The 21,330-nt window shown below is 40.8% G+C and overlaps 1 protein-coding gene across 1 annotated transcript in view; it reads right to left on the bottom strand.

The window, feature by feature from the left end:
• The window catches only part of ZFR (zinc finger RNA binding protein), a 44,793-nt gene extending 23,712 nt beyond the window's left edge, over positions 1–21,081 (bottom strand). Inside the window, exons 1-6 of the mRNA XM_082497009.1 lie at positions 21,012–21,081; positions 20,618–20,702; positions 3,866–4,148; positions 2,735–2,879; positions 1,779–1,997; positions 269–516 (exon numbers count right to left, since the gene is read on the bottom strand). Of these exons, the coding sequence (XP_082353135.1) occupies positions 269–516; positions 1,779–1,997; positions 2,735–2,879; positions 3,866–4,148; positions 20,618–20,702; positions 21,012–21,048 (1,017 nt within the window). The 5' untranslated portion in view covers positions 21,049–21,081. The remainder of the gene's footprint in view (positions 1–268; positions 517–1,778; positions 1,998–2,734; positions 2,880–3,865; positions 4,149–20,617; positions 20,703–21,011) is intronic.
• Between the last annotated feature and the right edge of the window lie 249 nt (positions 21,082–21,330).

Here is a 21,330-nt window from a genome sequence, read left to right as displayed (position 1 = left end):
CTAAAAAGGCAAATCAAATTCAAAGTTTAGAATATTTCTGAAGTCCAAGGCACAGCTGAAGCTCGTCTGTACAAGCTCAGAAGGTGTATCTTTTGGTCTTCTCATAGGAACTCTTTCTATGATAGCACACATTTTCATTTAATTATTCCTTCAGTAGAATTACAGAATCAGGTCTTTAAAAATTAACAAATATTCTTAAAGGGGTCAGTGTTTTAGCTGAAAAAATTATGACTAAAGTGTATAGCAGATTATTATATGATACAGGTACCTGTGGTCCAGCACAGCTGATCTTACAAACATCACAGTAGTGGATCTGGGGCGGTTTGGGAGGTTGTTTTGGTTTCAGTTGCTTATTTTGGAATGGTGCCTTTTTAGTAAAGGTGGTCCCTGTCCAAGCAGCTGTTGCAGCAGCAGCAGCAGCTGCTGCTGCTGCCTGTTTCTGTTGCTGCTGTTGCTGCTGGTAATAGGACGATGCAGCTGAATACACTGCGGCTTCATAGCCAGAATAAGAGGTACCTCAAAGATCAAAATAAAATAAATGTTACATCACTGTACATCATGTATCAATTACATAATAGACTAATTCAAAACATGTTGCATAATAGAGTTGGGGGGAGGACAGGGTATAAACAATTTATTGAGATTTTGTTAGGCAGTCTGAATTTTTCTTGATGTTTCACAATACACAAATACGCAGTTACCAATTTTATCAGGAATATATTTGACTTTAGACACATCTTTGCAGACACAGAGTTATGTTAGATATATCAAGCATCCTTAAAGAATATGTGAAATTTCCTGGTATAGCTGGTAAATCTGAGTATGATGTAACAAGAATTTTAATAAAAAATTTATCAAAGGCCACTTGAAGTAAGCAGTCTTCCAGAACCAGATCTGCTGTTCAGGTTTCAAAATGGCAAGACAGACAGACATGGAGGAAAAAATGAAGATAAAAGACAAAATGGCTAGTGCTACTACATTCCATTTCACTGATTTAAGTTGTTTTAGTGCAGAGAAACTGCTTGTCCGCTAAAACCTGGCTATGCAGTCCTTGATTTCTAGTATCAAAGTTGAATAAACCCAGGGAACTGGGCTTTCATACCTTTGAGCCAGTTTTCCCATAAACTTTCTACATCTACTGGTTCAACTATTTTAATCCTCTGATCAGGCTCTGTTCTCAAGGAAGTCTTAAAATCCCTTTTTAAATAGAAAACAAAACAAACAAAGTTCAAGGTAGCTATAATATGCCAATTGATTACCGTCTGGCCCTAAAGTTAATATCCTTTCACCTTTAACTACCTTTTTGGATTTCTAATGTTTGAAGGAAAGTTTATTTCAGCACACGTTTTCCTCCCATTTTGGATCAAGCCAACCCAAACTTACAAGATTTCTGGACTGCTCCTCCCTGTCTCTGTAACCACTGTTTGATGGCAGCATGCTCCCTTCCCATTTCCCTGCATAATATTTGTGTGGATGTGTTTCCTTATTTTTTCTATCCCCCATCTTTTCTCTCCAAACCTTCAGTAAGTCACAAAACATTGTGCATGTAGCAATGACAACACTTTGTATATTCTCACATGTAACAAACAGACACACACAAACATCAAACTTCTTTTAAAGACAGAGCAAAATATTTTGTCATTGTAACGATTTAAATGGCCAATACTTCTCAGTAGACTACGATGTAATCAAACAGGAACTGGTAAAATTCTGAGTATGTAAAGCCTCTCCTGTAACAACTGCAAAGATTCCAGCAACATAATATGCAAAATTCTTACCAGAGTAAGTAACCGCTGTTGTACTGTATGTTGCACTCTGAGTGTAGGATGGAACAACAGTAGCTGCAGCTGCTACTGGTTGCACAGTAGAGGATACTGGATATATAGAAAATGTAGTAGTTGCTGGACTTGGGGTTGCAGGTTTTATAGCTGTCACTTGTCGTGTTTGCTGGGCTTGGGTATACTGAGTTGCCCCTTGGCTATATCCTGCTTTTGGAGCTAATTAGGACAGAAAATAGAAGTGTACAATGATACATGTTTATTCCCCAGCATATTGTTAAGTATCAGTTAATATGGTTTGCATTTCATTCAGCTAAAATGTAACAAGTGGGTTTTGTTTTGTTTGGGGTTTTTTGGTTGGTTGTTTTTTGGTTTGTTTTTCGTTTTTTTACAATCATGGTTATGCATTGTGTACTATGTATCACATAGCTGCTTAATCATGTCACAACTCACACTAGAAAGCCACAGATTTATTCTCATTCAATGGTTTTACTACAGTACACTAAACCACACCCACACTTTACTATTATTTCTAATTAAAATAAAAAAAGTAAATAGGACTTATGCTTTGTAGCATTCATGATACCAATAATTAAAGAACTACACAGATTAAGTAACCAAAGAATTTAAAAAAGAGTCTTTCTAAGCAAGTTACCATCTGAACCCACCACCGACTATTTAAACCTACTTCAACAAGGTTTCTGGACAAATCAACAACAAGTTTGCCTAGAAGTATGTTTTGAGTATATTTAATAACAAACCAAACCTCAGAGATAGCTACTTATGGCAACGTCACAATAACGTTCAAGTTTCAGGTGCAGCAAATTTTTCTACACATTGACAGAGATTACATGACAAAATGGAAAAAAGAAATCTGGATAATGTGAAATATTAAAAAAAATATTTTTAAGGTATTAAAGTAGGGCACAGACTGTGTATAATGACAGGCCACTCACCTGTCTGGTAGTACGATTCAGCTACTGATGGCTGAGGCTGGGCAGCAGCAGCCACAGCCGCTGCAGTTGCTGTTGGCTGTTGATAGTATTGTTTGCTGTCATAAGCTACAGCTGGGGCTGTAGATCGAACATAAGAATAGGAATCCTAAAAATTCAAAAGAAAAAAAAAAAAAACAGCAAATTTCTCCTTTAAGTATATATCTGGAGTAATAAAAGTCATTAGCAGAGTCAAAGAAACAAGGTATTTTCTTCTGGTCTACTAAAGCAGATTTAAAAAAAAAAAAAACATTCACAGATACAGTGTATACAAATAAATGCACTGAAGAAATTAAATTTATGTTTAAAGATGCTTCAGGCCTGAAAACAACCATGATGGTCCTTTTCAGACTTAATACAAGAATTAACTTTAGGCTATTAAATCACTATCCCAACCAAATTATTTTTGTTACTGAAAAGCACCTACTCTCACTAGTTTTTCATAATGACTGTATCAGATTACATTTCTGTAAAATACGAAGCCAAAACCCACCACAGATCTCCACAAAAAGTGAATTTCTACAAGCCACAATAAATTCACAGGTTTACAAACACGACTCTATATTGCCTTTAAAAACCCTGTCATTAACAATACTTTTGCTTATATTTTTTAGAGTATGAAAGAAGTATTTTTAAAGCCACCCTTAGTTTTTGGTGTACCAAATAGTCCATTAGGGAACCCTATCTAGTCTATAATGGCAAGGCAAGGAGCCCATCTGACACCTCTAGAACTCAGAGGTTGGCTAGTAAGCTTAGAAGGTGAGGGCCTGGCAGCCACAGTACTCCTCTTTCCTGCAGAATTTTCACAAAATCACTTGGAAGTAAACATCTGTTCATTGTTTATTGTGTGAATGTCTAAATCTTAGCTACTGCAGTACTAGTGCTGATAATCTTCTTATATGGGCTATATGAGACTGCAGTTAACTTCACATTCTATCAGTTTTCACTATTAAGTAATTTGAGTTGTACTCAAACTGTGATTTACAGAATTAAAAAATAGAAACATCATCACATTCTCTTATCTAAACAGGCCACCTCCCTTTAAAGTATCATTTAAAAATCATAGAACAGAAGTAATTTTTTTTTGGAACCCACCTGGTAATTTTGTGTTGTGACAGGCGGTGGTGGTGGTGGAGCTTCTTGTTGCCTCTGCGTATAACCATAATCTGTAGCTGTGTGCGCTGTAGGATAGCCCCCATACGCAGCAGCTGTGGCAGCAGCTGCAACAGCTACTGGAGCAGGCCTGGCTACTGCAACTGTAGCTGCTGCTGGAGCATAGGCTGCAGTAACGGTGTGCGCAGCAACTGGTGCCTGGTGGACAGTGTAGCTAGCAACTGTAGTTGGATGGGAATAGGCTACACCCGAAGCTGGCTGCTGGCTGTATTAGAAAAAGATAGTAAATAAATAGTTATTACAGCAACATACTAGGCCAATGCCTCACATTTCAAAACCCCAGATTTGATTAATACTTGCCTGTTCTACAAACAGACCTGGAACAGCTATCTACCTATGCATACTCTTTAATGGCTTTTATTACCCCTCTTCTACCCCCATTTAAAAGGCTGTATAATTTTGAAATTTCTGCAGACGCACACACATCATGCACGTGATTACTTTCTTAGCAAGGAAGGCGTTTGTGGTGTTTTGCTTTGGTTTTTTTTTCAAGCAGTGGGATGAAAGTCTTTCATTCAAAATACAGAAGTCTTAAACTGCTATCTTTTCATGACTGACAAGTTTTTAAATGCTTTAGCAGTCCTTCAATAAAACTGAGATACCTGTCAAATTAAGAAAAACACTACTTTTCTGTGAAAGCTCATTACTGACCTGCACTTGCATGAAGTTTTTCAATAAACCTTATTAAAGTAATGAGATTATAGAGACTTCCATGAAAATTAGCTCAGAACTCTTACGTTTAAGGCAGAGACACTTTAAATGCACATCTGTGATAGGGGCCTTCTCCCACAAAACTTTAGAATTATAAAAGCTGGCCCCACTCACTTGTACAGAAGTCCACTGCCTCACAAGATGAAGCATCAAAAGAAATGACAGTCAGACTGAGCAAGAAGACTGCTACCAGAGGTCTGGCCATCTTCCAGACACATGCTGAGACTAATCTGTCTCACTAATATTTGCAGGTAGGACATTAATATGTGGCTATTTACTATGAGTGAGTAAATATTAACAGTGGAAATAAGAAATGATGGCTTAAAAGTTTAATTATTTGAACAGAAACTAATATTATTGTCCTATATTGATGTGTAACTGTGGATTATGTTATTCTACATTGGTATGTAACTGTGCATAGAATATTTATTTCAATTTTTAAACAAATAAAGTAAACCATGCAAAATATCACTATCTGGAACAATGATATGAAGTGGGGTTGAGGGATTATTCTGAATTTAGTACACCTCCTGCACTGTTGTTCAATAATATTTAAGAAACTCTACAGGGTTTCACACCTCTATAGCACCATTAAAAGATAGTTCAAAACCAACTCCATGACTATGAAGGAGATAGTATCCCCTATTTTTTAGAAAAAAATAGAAAAATGAAATTTCATTTGAAGCAAATGTACTCAGTGGCACAATGAAATGCAGTATGGTTATGCTCAAAACCAAAAGGAACAAGTTACAGTATTTTTTCTTAAAGTCTTCGATATTCTTTCTGACACAACTACCAGAAACAAAGAACCTTTTAACTACACATACTATTGTTTTTTTGCAAAAAACATTTCCATGACTCCCTTGCATTCAGTAATTTTTATTCATTTGTTCGTTTTTAGAAAAACTGGTTTTGTCATTTTAATTACAGCAGAACCCATTAATTTCAATATATTAAAAAAAAAAAAACCAAAACATTCTTACAGCAGAAACAGAAAATTTTATTACTATTGGACTTCCATGCCTGGACTCCACCTTCTTCCCATCATAGGTCCCTGATTGCTTAAAAGACCACTTGTATTCCATCCAAATTTAATTCACTTGGGAGCTGTACTCACAATTATGTTTCATTTTATTTTCCATTTCTTAGCATAACAGTAGAAGGAAAATACTCAGAACACTTTGGTGTTCTGCTTGAACACTGCTTGAAACAATCCCTCCTACTGGACATACATAGGAAGAGTCTCTGTTTTGTCAGTTTAAGGTGAGAAATTGGCCTCCACCAGAAAATCAAGACTACTATTTTAGGATGGTAAAAGTGAATGACAGTCAATAAAATTGGGCTACATTATCTACATAACTTACAGTACAGAAGTGTAAAATATTCACAAATTCTGAGGTAATTATCATTATCATATATACCTACTAAAACCACATTAAACTGAGATAACAGACAGCAGACTGCAGTTGAACGTATCAATAGTCCAATACTGCCAACACGGGAAGTTTTGCTTCACCCTATCTCCACTCTTATTCTTCCCTCCTCTCATATACCAGACCTGGCTATGCCACCCTATTCCATCCCTGGTGCTAGTTCTGCTACTTGTCAAGCTATTCAGTGCACTGATTTAACTCATTAATCTAGCAGAAAATGACAAGAATTTTTTTTTTTCTGGGTTCGTTTCCTAATGTGGTAGAAATATTAGAAACATTGGAGCTTAAGAAAAAGTCTGCTGAGTGCCTGAACCCACATAAGTTATACACAGGGAAGCAGGGAAAAAAACGGGAGGAGGAGAAAGAACAGGAACCTGTCCAAGACGCATTAACTTCCAAGCTCTTCCAAGTTTCATGAAACCAGGCTTAAGTTACTCTTACAAAACACGATCCAGTGCTCACAATCACTGTGAAGTAACCGTACTAGTTAATGTATCAAAGAAAATGTCTTTGTTCTCAGAATAAATATGATTAAAGCTACCTGACAGTTTTCAGTATTTAATATTGTGAAGCGATTAGGATCATTATCAGCAGGACTATTAACAAGATTCTGGTACAGGCAGTTCATTTCTTCAGTGCTATTTTTGTAACAAACTTCCTTATCATGGTATAGAATTGACAGCCCAAATCATTTGATTTCTAAGGCTAATACAGTTCTATGACCATGTTTACTTTAGCAAACCTGTTCCCCTTGCTGCTGCAACATCATGCAGAGCTAGTGATCGAGTTTGCAAGACTGCAAGAAAAATATGGTAGAATTGACTGCTCCATCCTTTTTAAAAGTTATGTTACATGTTACAGAAGTTCAGTGACATCTTTTCTAAATTGATGACATTCCTTTTTTTCCCCCCATGCTCTTACTGAAAACCTTTTAACATTAAGATGACCAAATATTTTCATGTAATTAATTTACATAAAATGATTCTATGAAAGTGGTTACGTGCTAACTTCTTCATTTAACTTACAAGAGTTTTTAATCCTTGTTTGGTGATCAGTGCCTCATGACATTTGCTGACGTGAACTTAGTTCCTCCTAGATTATTTTGGCAGACTTCCTATGCCACTTTCTTGCAGGTCATCTGCGCACCTATCCTAGTATTATCTATTCTTCTTTCTTGACTACAGATGGCAAGAACTGTATGTACCACTTCAGATGAAGTTTCAGCTATGCTACCCGCTCTGTTCCACACAGTGCTTTTTTTCCCCAAACACCCCAGCTTCCTTAAAGCAGCTTCTTTTAAAGTTACCTACGTATTGACAGTATTTTCCTTGCATCAAATATCACCACATGCCATACTAATATAAATACTAAGTAAGACTCAGAGCCAATCCCTAGGGAATTCCACTGCAATTATTCCTATTTGATAATCTCTTTCCTAATTCTACTAACCACCCCCACCAGCTCCTTTCCTACAATTCTTTTACTAATCTCTACCTTAAGCAATAATTTTCAATACTATACCACATCAAGTATCTCAACTTAGTCCCAAAAAATAAGACTCAAAAAGATTTAGGCATGTGATCAAGTTATTAGAGCAACACTGAAATACAGTATGTCAGCTGAGCCATGGTAAGAAACCACATGCGTGTTCTTCTCCACAACAAAGTAATTCAGTTTAGCTTAATCCCCCAACAAAGTGGGAAAAAGTTGAAACCAAATTACTCTGTACGCTCTATGTGCTAAGGATATGCACACAGGTACTGCAGAACACCAGGCAGAGAAGCTAACTCCTTGACCTGGTAACAGCTAGTTTTCTTTGCTGAACATTTTTTCTCTTCCCCAAAATAAATTCTAATATCCCTATTAGCATCTTTGCCTTCAAGGAATTCCATGTCTCTCTTCACATGAAAAGATACTCAGTCCAATTGGCTTAACTTAAGGTGGAGCTCAAAAATCACAGAATAAATTAGGTTGAAGCAAAGATCTGGACATCATCTGTTCTAACCTAGTACTCAGCTAATTTTGAAGTTACATTAGGTTTCTCAGGGCTTCACCCAGTCAGGTTCTGATCATCTTCAAGAATGGAGATTGCAAGATTGCTCTAGACAACCTGTTCCAGTGTTTAAGCACCCTCAACGTCAAGATTTTTTTCCAGTTTATAAAAGTGTTGGTTTCAGAAGTAAATGAGTTCTAGGCCAACATTTACATAAGGCAAACCCAGTTTGTGACCAATGTAACGTCATATTACAATTCTTAGTGTTTTAATTTACTATCAAAATAAACATCAATCTTTGATTGAAGAAGTTATGGGTGAAGGACTTGGCAGCTTCAAATCATACTCTGCTCTATTGCTATTACCTCTTCTGCCAGAAATTTTAATTCAAAAATAATGTATTTTATTCATACCACAACTATTTCTTTAGCTGATCATAACAGTAAGTGTTTCCCCACCAAGCTAACTTTGATTTCTATTTTCTAGGAACAACGGACATTGTTTGATGCTCATCTTCCAGCTCAGGTTTCTGTTTCGCTCTGTTTTCACTATCCCAGTCAGAGCCAGTTTACCATCTACATCTTGCGCTCAATTACTCCACCCTAGGTTCTGTAGATGTACGTTTTAGTCAAGTACAGAAGGTAATTTCCAGCACCCTACGTATTGTGTTTTGTCTCTCCCTACCTGCTTTAAACTGTTACATGCATACCGCTATTTCCCCAGGCTCTTTGCTGCCTCCTCCCAAATAAGCTTTCTTCTATTCAGTTTTACACCCCAGTATATAACCAGCTTGCCCTCATCTTCCACATCTTACCTAAGTAACCTCAAGATCCAGAGAATTAACTACTTATTCACAACTATTGTACTACAGTGCATGAGAAGTATTTTTTGTAAAACACCTCTGACTCAAATCTTTGAATAATACCTATTCTAATTTCTACTGACACTAATGATGGGAAATATTAATTTCTCCAATGCATTAGTACTAGAACAAGTGCCTTATATTATGAAATACCACTACGATATTAAACCTCCTAGACAAGACTGACTGCAGTGAGCTGTGACCGTGCATCTTTCTCCACACTCATCTCCAATTCCATCTCAATCTGATTTTCTGGGGGGTGAGGGGCCACACTGGCTCACAATCTTGCAGAATTCATTCCAGAGCAAAGGCCACAGCAAAAGTTAGCCTTGTTCGCATTGCCATCTGATATACAAAACTCCTTTCACTAAGCGAACCTATGTTTTCCCAAGACAGGTGCGTGTTTTGCCCTGGTACTTTGCAACCTGGACGTAAGACTAACACTGCAGCTGCTTTTACTGTATGAACATTTGATATTATTGTGTATACTCAGAACTGTGATTCTGAAACAGTATAATACGTAAAAATCTTTTTCTCATTTGCAAAGTCTCCACTCCAAAACACCGAGGCATCAAAGAACCATGAAGATCACCCTGCCCAATTCTACACCACAAAATATATTAAGCTATAGTACAGCTTTAAAAAAATGCCTAATTCTAGGTAGATACTTGGCCAGGGAAATTCCAACCTCAATACTCACATTTGTCCAAATTGTATTAAAACACCAGCAGACATTTGTTGCTCCAAAACATATTTCTTGTGGTTTTGGGTTTGTGTTTTTTTTTTTTTTTTTTTCTTTTAAAGAAGTGATTCTCAGGCTAGCTTAGAAGAACATTTAAGAAATTCTTAAAATATTTTTTTAAATACAAATATCTTGAACTAACCCCCCCCCCAATTAAGGCTTTTTTCTTAACTTCTAACTTTTAAGAACTCTACAACCTGCGAACAAGCTCTCAGAACAGAATGTGTTAGCCATCACTACTCCATATTAGTTATTAAAATAACTAGATTAATTTCATATTTCTGTTCCCCTTGTCAAAACCCAGAATATTTCAAGGAGCAATTAAAAACCTTTTCTGAACTGCACAAAGATCTTCAACAAGGAAGCTAGCAGTGTTTATATATAGAAAAAGAAATATGGACTTCCAAAGTGAAAAAAAGCTGGCAGCACACATAAAATTATTAAATCAGAAGCTGGCTAGGAGGCAGAAATTGCTGATCAATAATTAATGAAGTATTGGTGTCCACTTAGCAAAACATTGTTCTCCAGTTCCAAAACCACATGGGTTGTCTAACTTAAATAGATATACAATACAGGTTTGTAAATGAGCAAGATTCTGTCACAGAAAAAGCTTAGATCAGAATTTGTGTTATAACTATTAGATCTAATATAGCAGAACCCTCACTTTTTAGTTACTTTCACATAGCAACACTCATAGAAGGTCTGGATTTCCTGTAATATATCAGCCTAAGAATGACAGAAAATTAAGAGCAATTAGGAAACAAATACTGAATTCTCTTCTATAGAACTTTGTGTTCTTTGTCGTTTCCAGCTATTGGCCTTTTCTAGTAAAAGAGTATTGAGGCTTTTTTTGTAGAAAAGTAAATAGAAAGCTTTTTTTTTCCACGTTAACACCACAAAGAAAATACAACACTTTGATATAATGCTATCTATTTTGCCAGGTGATAACTTCAGATGATTTAAGATTGTAAGATATTTTATTTCCACATTATGATACATGCATTGAGAAACTTAATAAGGTATCTGTGGCAATTATTGTCCAAGGAACACACTGTCAGGAAAACAATCTATTTCCATATAAGATACATAGCACATAGAAGGTATATATAGAGGAAGCACATGAAAGGTTCCCTGTAAGTCTTGCTTTTCATCACAGCGACTTATTTAATTTAAAAACGAAAATGAATTGCAATTCACGTGCGTGTAAGCTTAAGAAGAACAAAAACGCTGATCTCCAGAGCATCTCTGTACTAACAACCAACCCACACACATTTAACCTGTTGCTACTTCAGCTCCGTTTAGGGTGCCGAACACCAAAAACTCTCTTCCTAGAGGCAAAACACACTTTTTTATACTATTATTTTTCTGAAGAGTGCTATTTTGATGCACAGTTAAGATCAGGACTAAAACCAATTTTGTCTCCATCCACATGAAATATTGCACTACAGTAAGTTGTACTTTAGAAGTGACTTTACTTCTCTTTTTCTAGAGCCTGTCACTCACTACGTGCATAAAATTCCAATGAAGATTTAATATATCTTTTTGGAACTTTAATGAAAATTATTATTTCCCAATACTACAATTTTATGAAACAAACAGTGTTTGTAATGCAATTCACTAAGAATCCTAAGAGATGCCTAAAGGCATTACAAAGGTGCAATCCCCTCTTGAATCGTTAAATTTCAGCAGCTCTACGGTTTAACTACACAAGCCTGAAAAAGACAGTTCTTTGTAGCAATTTTGAGTTTCCCTTCCTCTTCCTTGTTTCTAAAAACATCCTTGAGTCATTCCATTACAAACAAAAAATACTGATTGCTACTAGATAGCTAAACCGTGTACTATCAATAACTCACCCCTAAGATGAATATCCTCATGTTTTCAACACACCCTTACAGCTTTGTTAATCTGCACATATAGTCTCACGACCTGATTTAAATGAGATCAAATTCTGCAATGTTTCCCTCACTGTACGTGGAACTGCAAGTGTCTCTAACAATAATGCAATACATGCTTTGTATCTACTTTCCTTTACTCAGTTGCATACAATGGACAGCTCATTGCCTATGCTGCTTTCTTTGCTACCAAAACACTGATTTTATTCAAGTCTAGTCAACAGCCATGTTCACAATGATAGTATGCAAGACAAAAAGAACTGAGCTTGAGATGTTAAGTCTGTCTGCAAAAGTACCAACTACTAACATTTTCTCTGTCAAAATCACAGAATCAAAAAATAGGTGAGGTTGGCAGGGACCTCTGGAAGTCATCTGATTCAACTCGGCTGCTCAAGGCAGGCCACCTACAGCCAGTCACCCAGGACCATGTCCAGACAGCTTTTGAATATCTCCAAGGATGGAGACTCCAAGTTCCCTGGGCAACCTGTGTCAGTACTCAGTCACCCTCACAGTAAAAAGCGTTCCCTGATGTTCAGAAGGAACCTCCTGTGTTTCAGTTTCTGGTGATTGCCTCTGGTCCTGTCACTGGGCACCACTGAAAAAAGCCTGTCTCTGCCCTCTTTCCACCCTTCCTTCTGGTATTTACATACACCAAGAAGATCCCCCATCAGCCTTCTCTTCTCTAAGGCTCAGCTCTCTCAGCCTTTCCTCACAGAAGAGATGCTTCAGTCCCTTCATCATCTTTGTGGCCCTTTGTTAGACTCTCTCCAGTATGTCCAGTCTCTCTTGTACTGGTGAGCCCAAAACTGGACACAGGACTCCAGATGTGGCCTCAACACTGCTGAGTTAGAGGGGAAGAATATCCTCCCTTGACCTGCTGGCAATACTTATCTAATGCAGCCCAGGATGCCGTTCGCCCTCTTGGCCGCAAAGGCACATTGCTGGCTCATGTTTAACTCGGGTGTGCACCAGGACCCCCCTCAGATCCTTTTCTGCCAAGCTGCTTTCCAGCTGGGTGGCCCCCAGCGTATACTGGTGCAAGGGGCTCTTCCTTCCCAGGGGCAGGTTCCCCTCATCGAACTTCATGAGATGCCTGTCAGCCCATTTCTCCATCCTGTTGAGGTCCCTCTGGATGTCAGTGCAACCCTCTGGTGTATCAGCCACTCCTCCTAGTTTTGTATCATCAGCAAACTTGCTGAGGATGAAGATGTTAAAGAGAAAAAATGCTAACTCTGACAAGCTCTCTATAAAAGCAAAGAAACATCACTAGTATGGAAAATCATATTCCATCCTTAAAACATTCTATATTTCCTGCCTTAAGCTACTACTTTGCTTTTCTAGTACCAATAATGCAACTACACTTTAACCTACCATTGTGGCATTTTAGTAGCAGACAAATTTTTACATGTAATTTAACACCCCAGAGTTAAGCCTAAAACTGTCAATCCATTTTGAGGTTACAGCTACAAAGGACATAACTATACCATTAACAGAAAAGCTTCCCCAAGTGCTCGGTTCCTATAGACATGAGTCTGCTGCAAATTTCACCTAGTTGGCAGACTTCCCCCTAAAAATGACAAAGGCTCCTCTGATTAGTAAGGCACATTTTCTCCCCAATTGCCACCACCTCCTCTGTCTCCCCATCATTAGTCAACTGCAATACTGGCATACAGCCCATGTTAACAAACCCAAAGCCCCTTATTGCTTTTCTAATGTTGGCATACCTCCTTTGACAGTGGGACCCCAATGATTTGAAAATAAGTCTATCAAAATCTTTTCACAAATAGCAGTAACTTACTAGAGGCTTCTTGTGTACATTAAGTAACCCAGAACAGCACGTTTAGGATAGCAGTTAACATTGGTTGAAGAAAAGAGAATCAGCACCACACCGCTCTATCATATTCAGTGAAATCTCTTTTGCTAAAAATGCATATGCTTTAAGATGTGATGCAACTCGAGATAGCATGGACATAAAATTCGCAGAAGGAAAGAATTCAGAGTTTTTATACTATGATATAGGTACATTCATCCTATGACAAAACTATGATTACTTCAATTTTCCGTGCATTTAAGAATAGGCCGTGAGAGTGACTTCTGTCATGATCATCATCATTATTATTATCCTTGTCTGTTATTGTTCTATTAAACCATCTTTATCTCAACCCATGAGTTTTTTTTTCTTTTCCCTTTCTCCTCCTTTTCTCCCCACCCTTCTGAGGGTAACAGGGGGTAAGCAAAGCAGCTGTGCGGTCAGAGTTTCTGGCTGGGGAGGTTACTGGGATAGGCATTGAAGACAAAAGTTAATTGGAAGTATTAGCAAATGTGAAAAGAAAAACTCCACCCCCAAACAATTATCAACAGCCAATGTATCCATCCACAGCATTTCACCTTCTTTCACTGTTCTACACCAGCCACAAGTATCCTGTAATTGTACTTGAATGCCAAACCAGCTATAATTGCAAGAGTTCACCTCCACATGGTTGCCTAGAAGATTGCACCTTAACCTACCCTCACAGGTACTGTGGTCTGCTCTGGACCTAAACTGCTAAAATTGCCTTTGTCTGTGAAGGCCTGCCACACTTAGTAATATTCATGCTACTTGAGGGAAATTCAAAGTTAACAAATCACTCCTAACTACCCAAGAATCTCCCATCTGCAACCTGTCTCATTAGAGCAGGGACATGGTATGAACATCACCAAGATGAAGCTCAGACACTTAAAAGATTCTTTGTGTTCTTAACAGAAACCAAAATCTTAACACAAGACTACCACATTTGCACACTTCTCTGTCCAAACATGCTTCAACGCACCTATCCTCCAGCAGGATCCCCACATTCCAATCACCTAACTTTAGATTAAAGGCATAGCTATGCCTCTCTCCAGCACTGAATTGGGAATGCTACCATTTTTTACACACAAAAGACAAGCCAATATCAGGTTGTTTGTTTCAAACTGAATAGACACACAGTGGTTCAGGTGACCTACAAAGCGCACACACACAAACAAAAAAGGACTAGTATCACCAAATTCCAAATTTATTTCAGGCTCCTAAATAGATGAATGAATAAGTAAGTGACAGAGGACGTTTGCGTTGCATGCAGGTTTATAACCTCAGGCCCTAATACCACCACTATCAGAAAGTGTAAATTGTAAAGGTATTGCAATGTTCAGAGAAATTTCCTGTATTGGTATTTGCATAATCTAATGCTACCCTCATTAAGTCATGGTATTATTACCAGGTAGTGCACACAAAGAATTTTGAATGAGTGGGCAGCAGGAAATTTTATGCAGGGACAACACTGAAAGGAACAAGAACACTTCTAATCCATTATTTACAGGTTTAAAGGGCACTTAGCTTTTTTGCTGCCTTTAATTAAATATGAAATGAGTTAAGATTTCAAATGTGCTTTATGAAAACTAGTATTTATGAACTAATAAAGACAGACATCTATTCCCTTATCTAGTCAATTCAGGGAACCATACTGCTTACACTGTTACAACAGTAAATATGCTATCAACTCCTGCACACACTACACACAAATTTCACGAATCCAAGATCTAACATCTGAGCAGCTACAAATCTGGCCTTTATAACTGCTTCAAATATCAGTATTTAATGTTAAAACTATATTCCTTGGGCAAATTTTAATTTATCCTTCGTGTGAAGGACGAGGGAGTATTTAAATGATCCACCATGGCCACGCATAAACCACAATTACAGGAAGACATGATCTCTATGCCAATAATAGCTTCACCATCTTTTCAGTTGTTGATTTAAAGAAGCTATTTCCTTGAACCAAATAGTTCTAATACACTGTCCCATCACTACTATTAATGCAAATTAGAATGTTGTCATAGACATATAAAGACCATCAGATCAGGAAGAGGAAGTCGATGAGGCCTTCTACAGACAGCAGGAAACAGCCTCACGATCACAGGCCCTGGTTCTCAAGGGGGATTTCAACCACCCTGATACTTGCTGGAAAGGCAACACAGACAGGCACACACTGGAAGCTTCTGTGGAGCACTGATGATAACTTTTTGACACAGGTGGTGGAGGAGTCAACGAGGAGAGGTGTGCTGCTGGAGCTTGTGCTAACAAAGACAGATGACTAGTTGGGGACATGAAGGTTGGGGGTAGCCTTGGCTGCAGTGACCATGAGATGGTGGAGTTCAGGATCCTGCGTAGAAGCAGCAGGGCAAAAAGTAGAATTACAACCCCAGACTTCAGGAGAGCTGACTTTGGCCTCTTCAAAGACCTACTTGGAGGAATCCTATGGGTTAAGGCTCTGGATGGTAGGGGTGTCCAAGACAGCTGGTTAATATTCAAGCACCGCTTCCTCCAAGCTCAAGATCGGTGCATCCCTATGAGTAGGAAATCAAGCAAAGGAGGCAGAAGACCTGCATGGACTAGCAAGAAGCTTCTGGAAAAACTCAAATGGAAGAAGGAAGTTTACAGAATGTGGAAGAAGGGACTGGCCACTTGGGAGGAACATAGGAATGTTGTCAGAGTATGCAGGGATGCAACAAGGAAGGCTAAGGCCCTCTTGGAATTAAACCTGGCAAGGGATGTCACGGACAGTAAGAAGGGCTTCTTCAAGTACATCAGTAGTAAAAGGAAGACTGGGGAAAATGTGGGCCCACTGCTGAATGAGGTTGGTGTCCTGGTGACAGAGGATACAGAGAAGGCGGAGCTACTGAATGCCTTCTTTGCTACAGTCTTTACTGCGAAGGCTGGCCCTCAAGAATCCCAGATCCTGGAGGTAAGAGAGAGAGTCTGGAGAAAGGAAGACTTTCCCTTGGCCGAGGATAACCGGGTTAGAGATCATCTAAGCAAATCTGACACCCACAAATCCATGGGCCTTGATGGGATGCACCCACGAGTGCTGAGGGAGCTAGCAGATGCTACTGCGAAGCCACTCTCCATCATCTTTGAACGGTCATGCAGACAGGAGAGGTGCCTGAGGAATGGAGGAAAGCCATTGTCACTCCAGTCTTCAAACAGGGCAAGAAGAAGGACCCAGGAAACCGCAGGCCAGTCAGCCTCATCTCCATCTCTGGAAAGGTGATGGCACAGCTCATTCTGGAAGTCATCTCTAAGCATGTAGAGAAAAGAAGGTTTTCAGGAGTGGTCAACATGGACTCAGCAATAGGAAATTATGCTTGACCAATGTGATAGCCTTTTAGGATGGCATGACTGGCTAGGTGGATGAGGGGACAGCAGCAGATGTTGTCTACCTCGACTTCACCAAAGCTTCTGACAATGTTTCCCATAACATCCTCATAGGTAAGCTTAGGAAGTGTGGGTTAGATGAGCAGTGAGGTGGACCAAGAATTGGCTGAATGGCAGAGCTCAGAGGGTTGTGATCAGCAGCACAGTCTTGTTGGAGGACTTCAACCAGCAACGTTCCCCAAGGGTTGGAGTAACGCCATCACAAGTATAAATCGGGAGAGGAGTGGCTGGAGAGCAGCCCTGCTGAAAAGGATCTGGGGATGCTAGTTGACAGCAGGTTCCACGTGACTCAGCAGTGTGCCACGTGACTCAGCAGTGTGCCCTGGCAGCAGAGAAGGCAAAACACATCCCAGGGTGCGTCAAGCCCAGCACAACCCACCGGTCAAAAGAGGGGATTATCCCACTGCATCCAGCATTGGTGCAGCCTCACCTTGAGCACTGTGTGCTGTTCTGGGCCCCACAAGTTAGGAAGGATGTGAAGGGACCTGAATGCATCCAGAGGAGGGCAGCCTGTTCCAATGCTTAACAACTCTTTTGGTGAAGAACTTTTTCCTAATATCCATCCTAAACCTCCCCTGGCACAACTTGAGGACATTTCCTCTTGTCCTATTGCTTGTTACCTGGGAGAAGAGGTCAATCCCCACCTCTCTACAACCTCCCTTCAGGTAGTTCTAGAGAGCAATAAGGTCTTCCATCAGGCTCCTTTTCTCCAGGCTAAACAACCCCAGTTACCTCAGCTGCTCCTCATAACACTTGTGTTCCAGACCCCTCACCAGCTTCACTGCCCTCCACTGGACACACTCCAGCACCTCAGTGTCTTTCTTGTAGTGAGGGGCCCAAAATTGAACACAGTACTCGAGGTGGGGCCTCACCAGTGCTGAGTACAGGGGAACAATCACTTCCCTAGTCCTGCTCACCACACTAGTCCTGATGCAGGCCAGGATGCTGTTGGCCTTCTTGGCCACCTGGGCACATTGCTGGCTCATATTCTACCAGCTGTCAACAAACACACCCAGGCCCTTCTCCACCAAGCAGCTTTCCAGCCACTCTTCCCCAAGCCTGAAGCACTGCATGGGATTGTTGTGAACCAAGTATAGGACCCGGCACTTGGCCTTGTGGAACCTCATACCATTGGCCCCTGTAGAGCCATCCTACCCTCAAGCAGGTTGACACTCTGGCCTAACTTAGTGTGATCTGCAAACTTACTGAGGGTGCACTCGATCCCCTCGTCCAGGTCACTGATAAAAGTATTCAAGAGAACTAGCATCTGATCAAGTTTCTGATTAGCTCTCATAAAACAACTTGCTGCTTTGAGCAACATTTTAAAAATCCATGGATTAGGTTGGTGGCTAGAAAATTTTTTTTGGTTGATTTAGATGTCAGCTTATAAATTAACTATGCAGAGAAACATCCATTTGTTTATCTATTATCCTGGTTTCTAAGAAAGCAAGAATTTTATTATTCTATAAACTGTTACTTCAAATACAATCTTAGAACAGTTGTAACAATCTTAGAAGAGTTGTTGCAATATTAAATCTTTTACTATCTTCCCCTGCCACCACCATCTCTTTCTCAAATATACTGGAGTGCAACGAACATTTTGTAGCACTCCATAAACAAGCTCCTAAGTACCTGCCAAGTCTGTTTAATGAAGGTAAGGTCCCTTTTAGACATTTTAAGTGACTCCTGTGTTTTCTGCTCAAAATATTAAATTAATTCTTATGAAAGGACTGCTTTAACACTGATTGCCTTGTCTCTTCACTTTCAGATGTGGTAAACATACCAACCATTTTCCAGATGTAGAGTCTTTTACAGATATCAAATGAAATAGCATCTTTCATTTGTGATAGCAAAGGAAAAAGCTTCTTTCAATCAGTTTTTCCATTTTCTCAAGAACACATGTAGGATTAACTAGGAAGACAAGTTTTGAACCTGAACGTTATTCCAATTACATATTTTTATATTGCAGTTCAAATGGGAATTTCAAATGAGTTGTTCAGGTTTGTAAGTCTAGAGACCACCTCAGCTCCACAATAAAAGGAATAATAATTTAAAAAATTTATCTCCACTTCAAAACTGCAGACATATGGATCTCAGTTTATTCTCTTAAAGATAACAAGCTTACTTACAAAAAAAAAAAAGAAAAACCTATTTAGAAACTCCTTCATAGCCCAAGACAACCTAATTTCAAATTTCACTATAACTGTCAAGTAAAATGACAGGACAAAGGGCAATGGGCACAAGTTGGAACATAGGAAGTTCCATTCAAATACACGGAAAAACTTCTTTACGGTTAGGGTGACAAGAGCACTGGCACAGGCTGCCCAGGGAGGCTGTGGAGTCCCCTTCTCTGGAGATTTTCAAGACCCGCCTGGATGCAGTCCTGAGTAATGTGCTCTGGGCAATCCTGCTTTGGCAGGGAAGTTGGACTAGATGATCTCTAGAGGTCCCTTCCAACTCTGAAAATTCTGTGATTCCATGATCCGTAAAAATATAAACATACTGTGAACACCTAATCTTAAAAGAACTAGAAGACAAGCTAAGTTTAATCCTTTCCTTTAAGTATTAAACATTGGAGTCAATGAAATTTAATGTACTTTACACCCATTTCCAGGAAAAAAATAGATAATAAGAATAGATTGGGAGTCATTCCAAGACCTCCATAAAACCTTATATTCCTGAAAACTATGTTAGGTATGCAATTTTTATTAGCTACTTAACAGCAGCACACATCTGCATTCGTTTGTTAATAATGTCTCATATATTTGCTTTATTCTTCTGTTTTTCCCATTAACCAAGACTTAGGAGTCCAGGAAGGTCTTAATTACATATTTATGAAATAAGTAACGTGGATTCAAATGTGAACCTTAAGGTGCTGCTCCAATACAAGCAGAAATGTGAAGATGTTCCTGATTGTACCTATTCTTTGCCAAATTAAGTAACCTGATTTCAGAAAAGGTGAAATAATAGATGCTAGCAATTACTTTTTAACACTCTGATACACAATTTACACACACAAAAACTATAAAGATACAAAGACTTACAGCAGCATGTCTATAGAAGACGTACAGTTACAGGTCCCCAAGCGCCACTATAAGACCTACTCCTGATCTTGGATACCAAAGTAGCAAATCTTTTTAAAAGGTGCCTGGCCCTGAAAGTACCTTCTCTACTTTCTTAGAGACATTGATTATAACATTGCTTCAATGGAATGAAGTCCCCTGTATTTTCTGGTGCTTCAGCTCTTCCCTTATCCATTCAGCCTCCCATAAGTTGGGTTCATATAATTCTAACCGATGTTAAAAAGCATTCTGTCCTCCCACACTGACATACGTGGGGGCACAGACCCGGGGAGCAAGCCCCATCTTCCCTGAAGCTGAAGGAGGAGAAGGGCCAGGGGCGGCAGACGGTAACTCGCTGGTGGTGTTGACTGCAAGTGGCCATTTTAATTTAAGGGCCTTGGGACCTGATGCTGCCGCCGATTCTCCTCCTCCGCGGTGCCCAGCTCCACCTCCCCACCCTCACACCACCGGGGACAGGGGGAGGCCCTTCCCAGGAGGATAAGAAAACACACCGGCGGGCGGGGCAGACGAGCAGAGGGGTCCCAGGCACGACCACCCCGCGGGAGCGGGGTGCAGAAAAGGCCCCCGCTTGGGGAGGGGAGCGGCCCTGAGGCCTCACCCCGAGGGGCGGGGAGATCCCGGTCAGGGACACGGGGCCTTGGGGGGGCCGGGGGGGGAAGCGGGGAGAGGAGGCCGCGGGCCCGGACGGCGGGAGGGGCGGGGCGGGGCGGGGGCGCGGCGGTTACCTATACTGGGCAGCAGCCCCGCTATGGGTGAATCCAAAGTAGTTGCCGGTGGCCATTTTGGCATCTTCTCCCAGCCGGCTGGGCACTGTGGCGACGATAACCAAGAGGCGGCGGCGGCGGTCGGGGCCATGACAGGAGGCCCGGCAGGAGGAGGGGGGAGGAGGAGAAGGGGGGGGGGGGGGGGGGAGGGAGGGGAGGGAGAGAAGGGGACAGACAGACAAGGGACAGAAAGAGCGCACGAGCGCCAGATCAGACACGGCACCTCGGGACCAATTCCCCCCCCCCCACCCCGCCGCCGCCGCCGCCCCGCTCCCCCGCCCCGCGCGCGGGCCGCATCCCCTCCCCCACCCCGCGCGCACGGACACATACACACACACCGAGCGCCGTTACTTACCATAGGTGAACGAAACTACCGGGCATATGGGAATCATGAGTCCGAGCTGGCTGCGACAGCGGCGGCTGAACTCTCAACTCTCACCCCCCCCTCCCTCCTCCTCCTCCTCCTCCTCCTCCTCCTCCTCCTCCTCCTCCTCACCGCCGCCGCCGCGCTCGCTCCCTTCCCCCACCCACCTACGGCGACAACGGCGGAGTGCGGCCGGGCCGGCGCTGTGCGCATGCGCGGGATGTGCCCGGGGTGGCTGCTGGGAGTTGTAGTCCGGCCGCCGGCCGCGCCCACCGCCCCCGCCCGCAGTTGAGCGCGTGGGGAGCCGGGG

Source organism: Vanellus vanellus, assembly GCF_965231255.1.
Source record: "Vanellus vanellus genome assembly, chromosome: Z".
In the NCBI taxonomy this organism is placed as follows: Eukaryota; Metazoa; Chordata; class Aves; order Charadriiformes; family Charadriidae; genus Vanellus; species Vanellus vanellus.
This window is presented reverse-complemented; position numbering and strand designations above follow the sequence as displayed.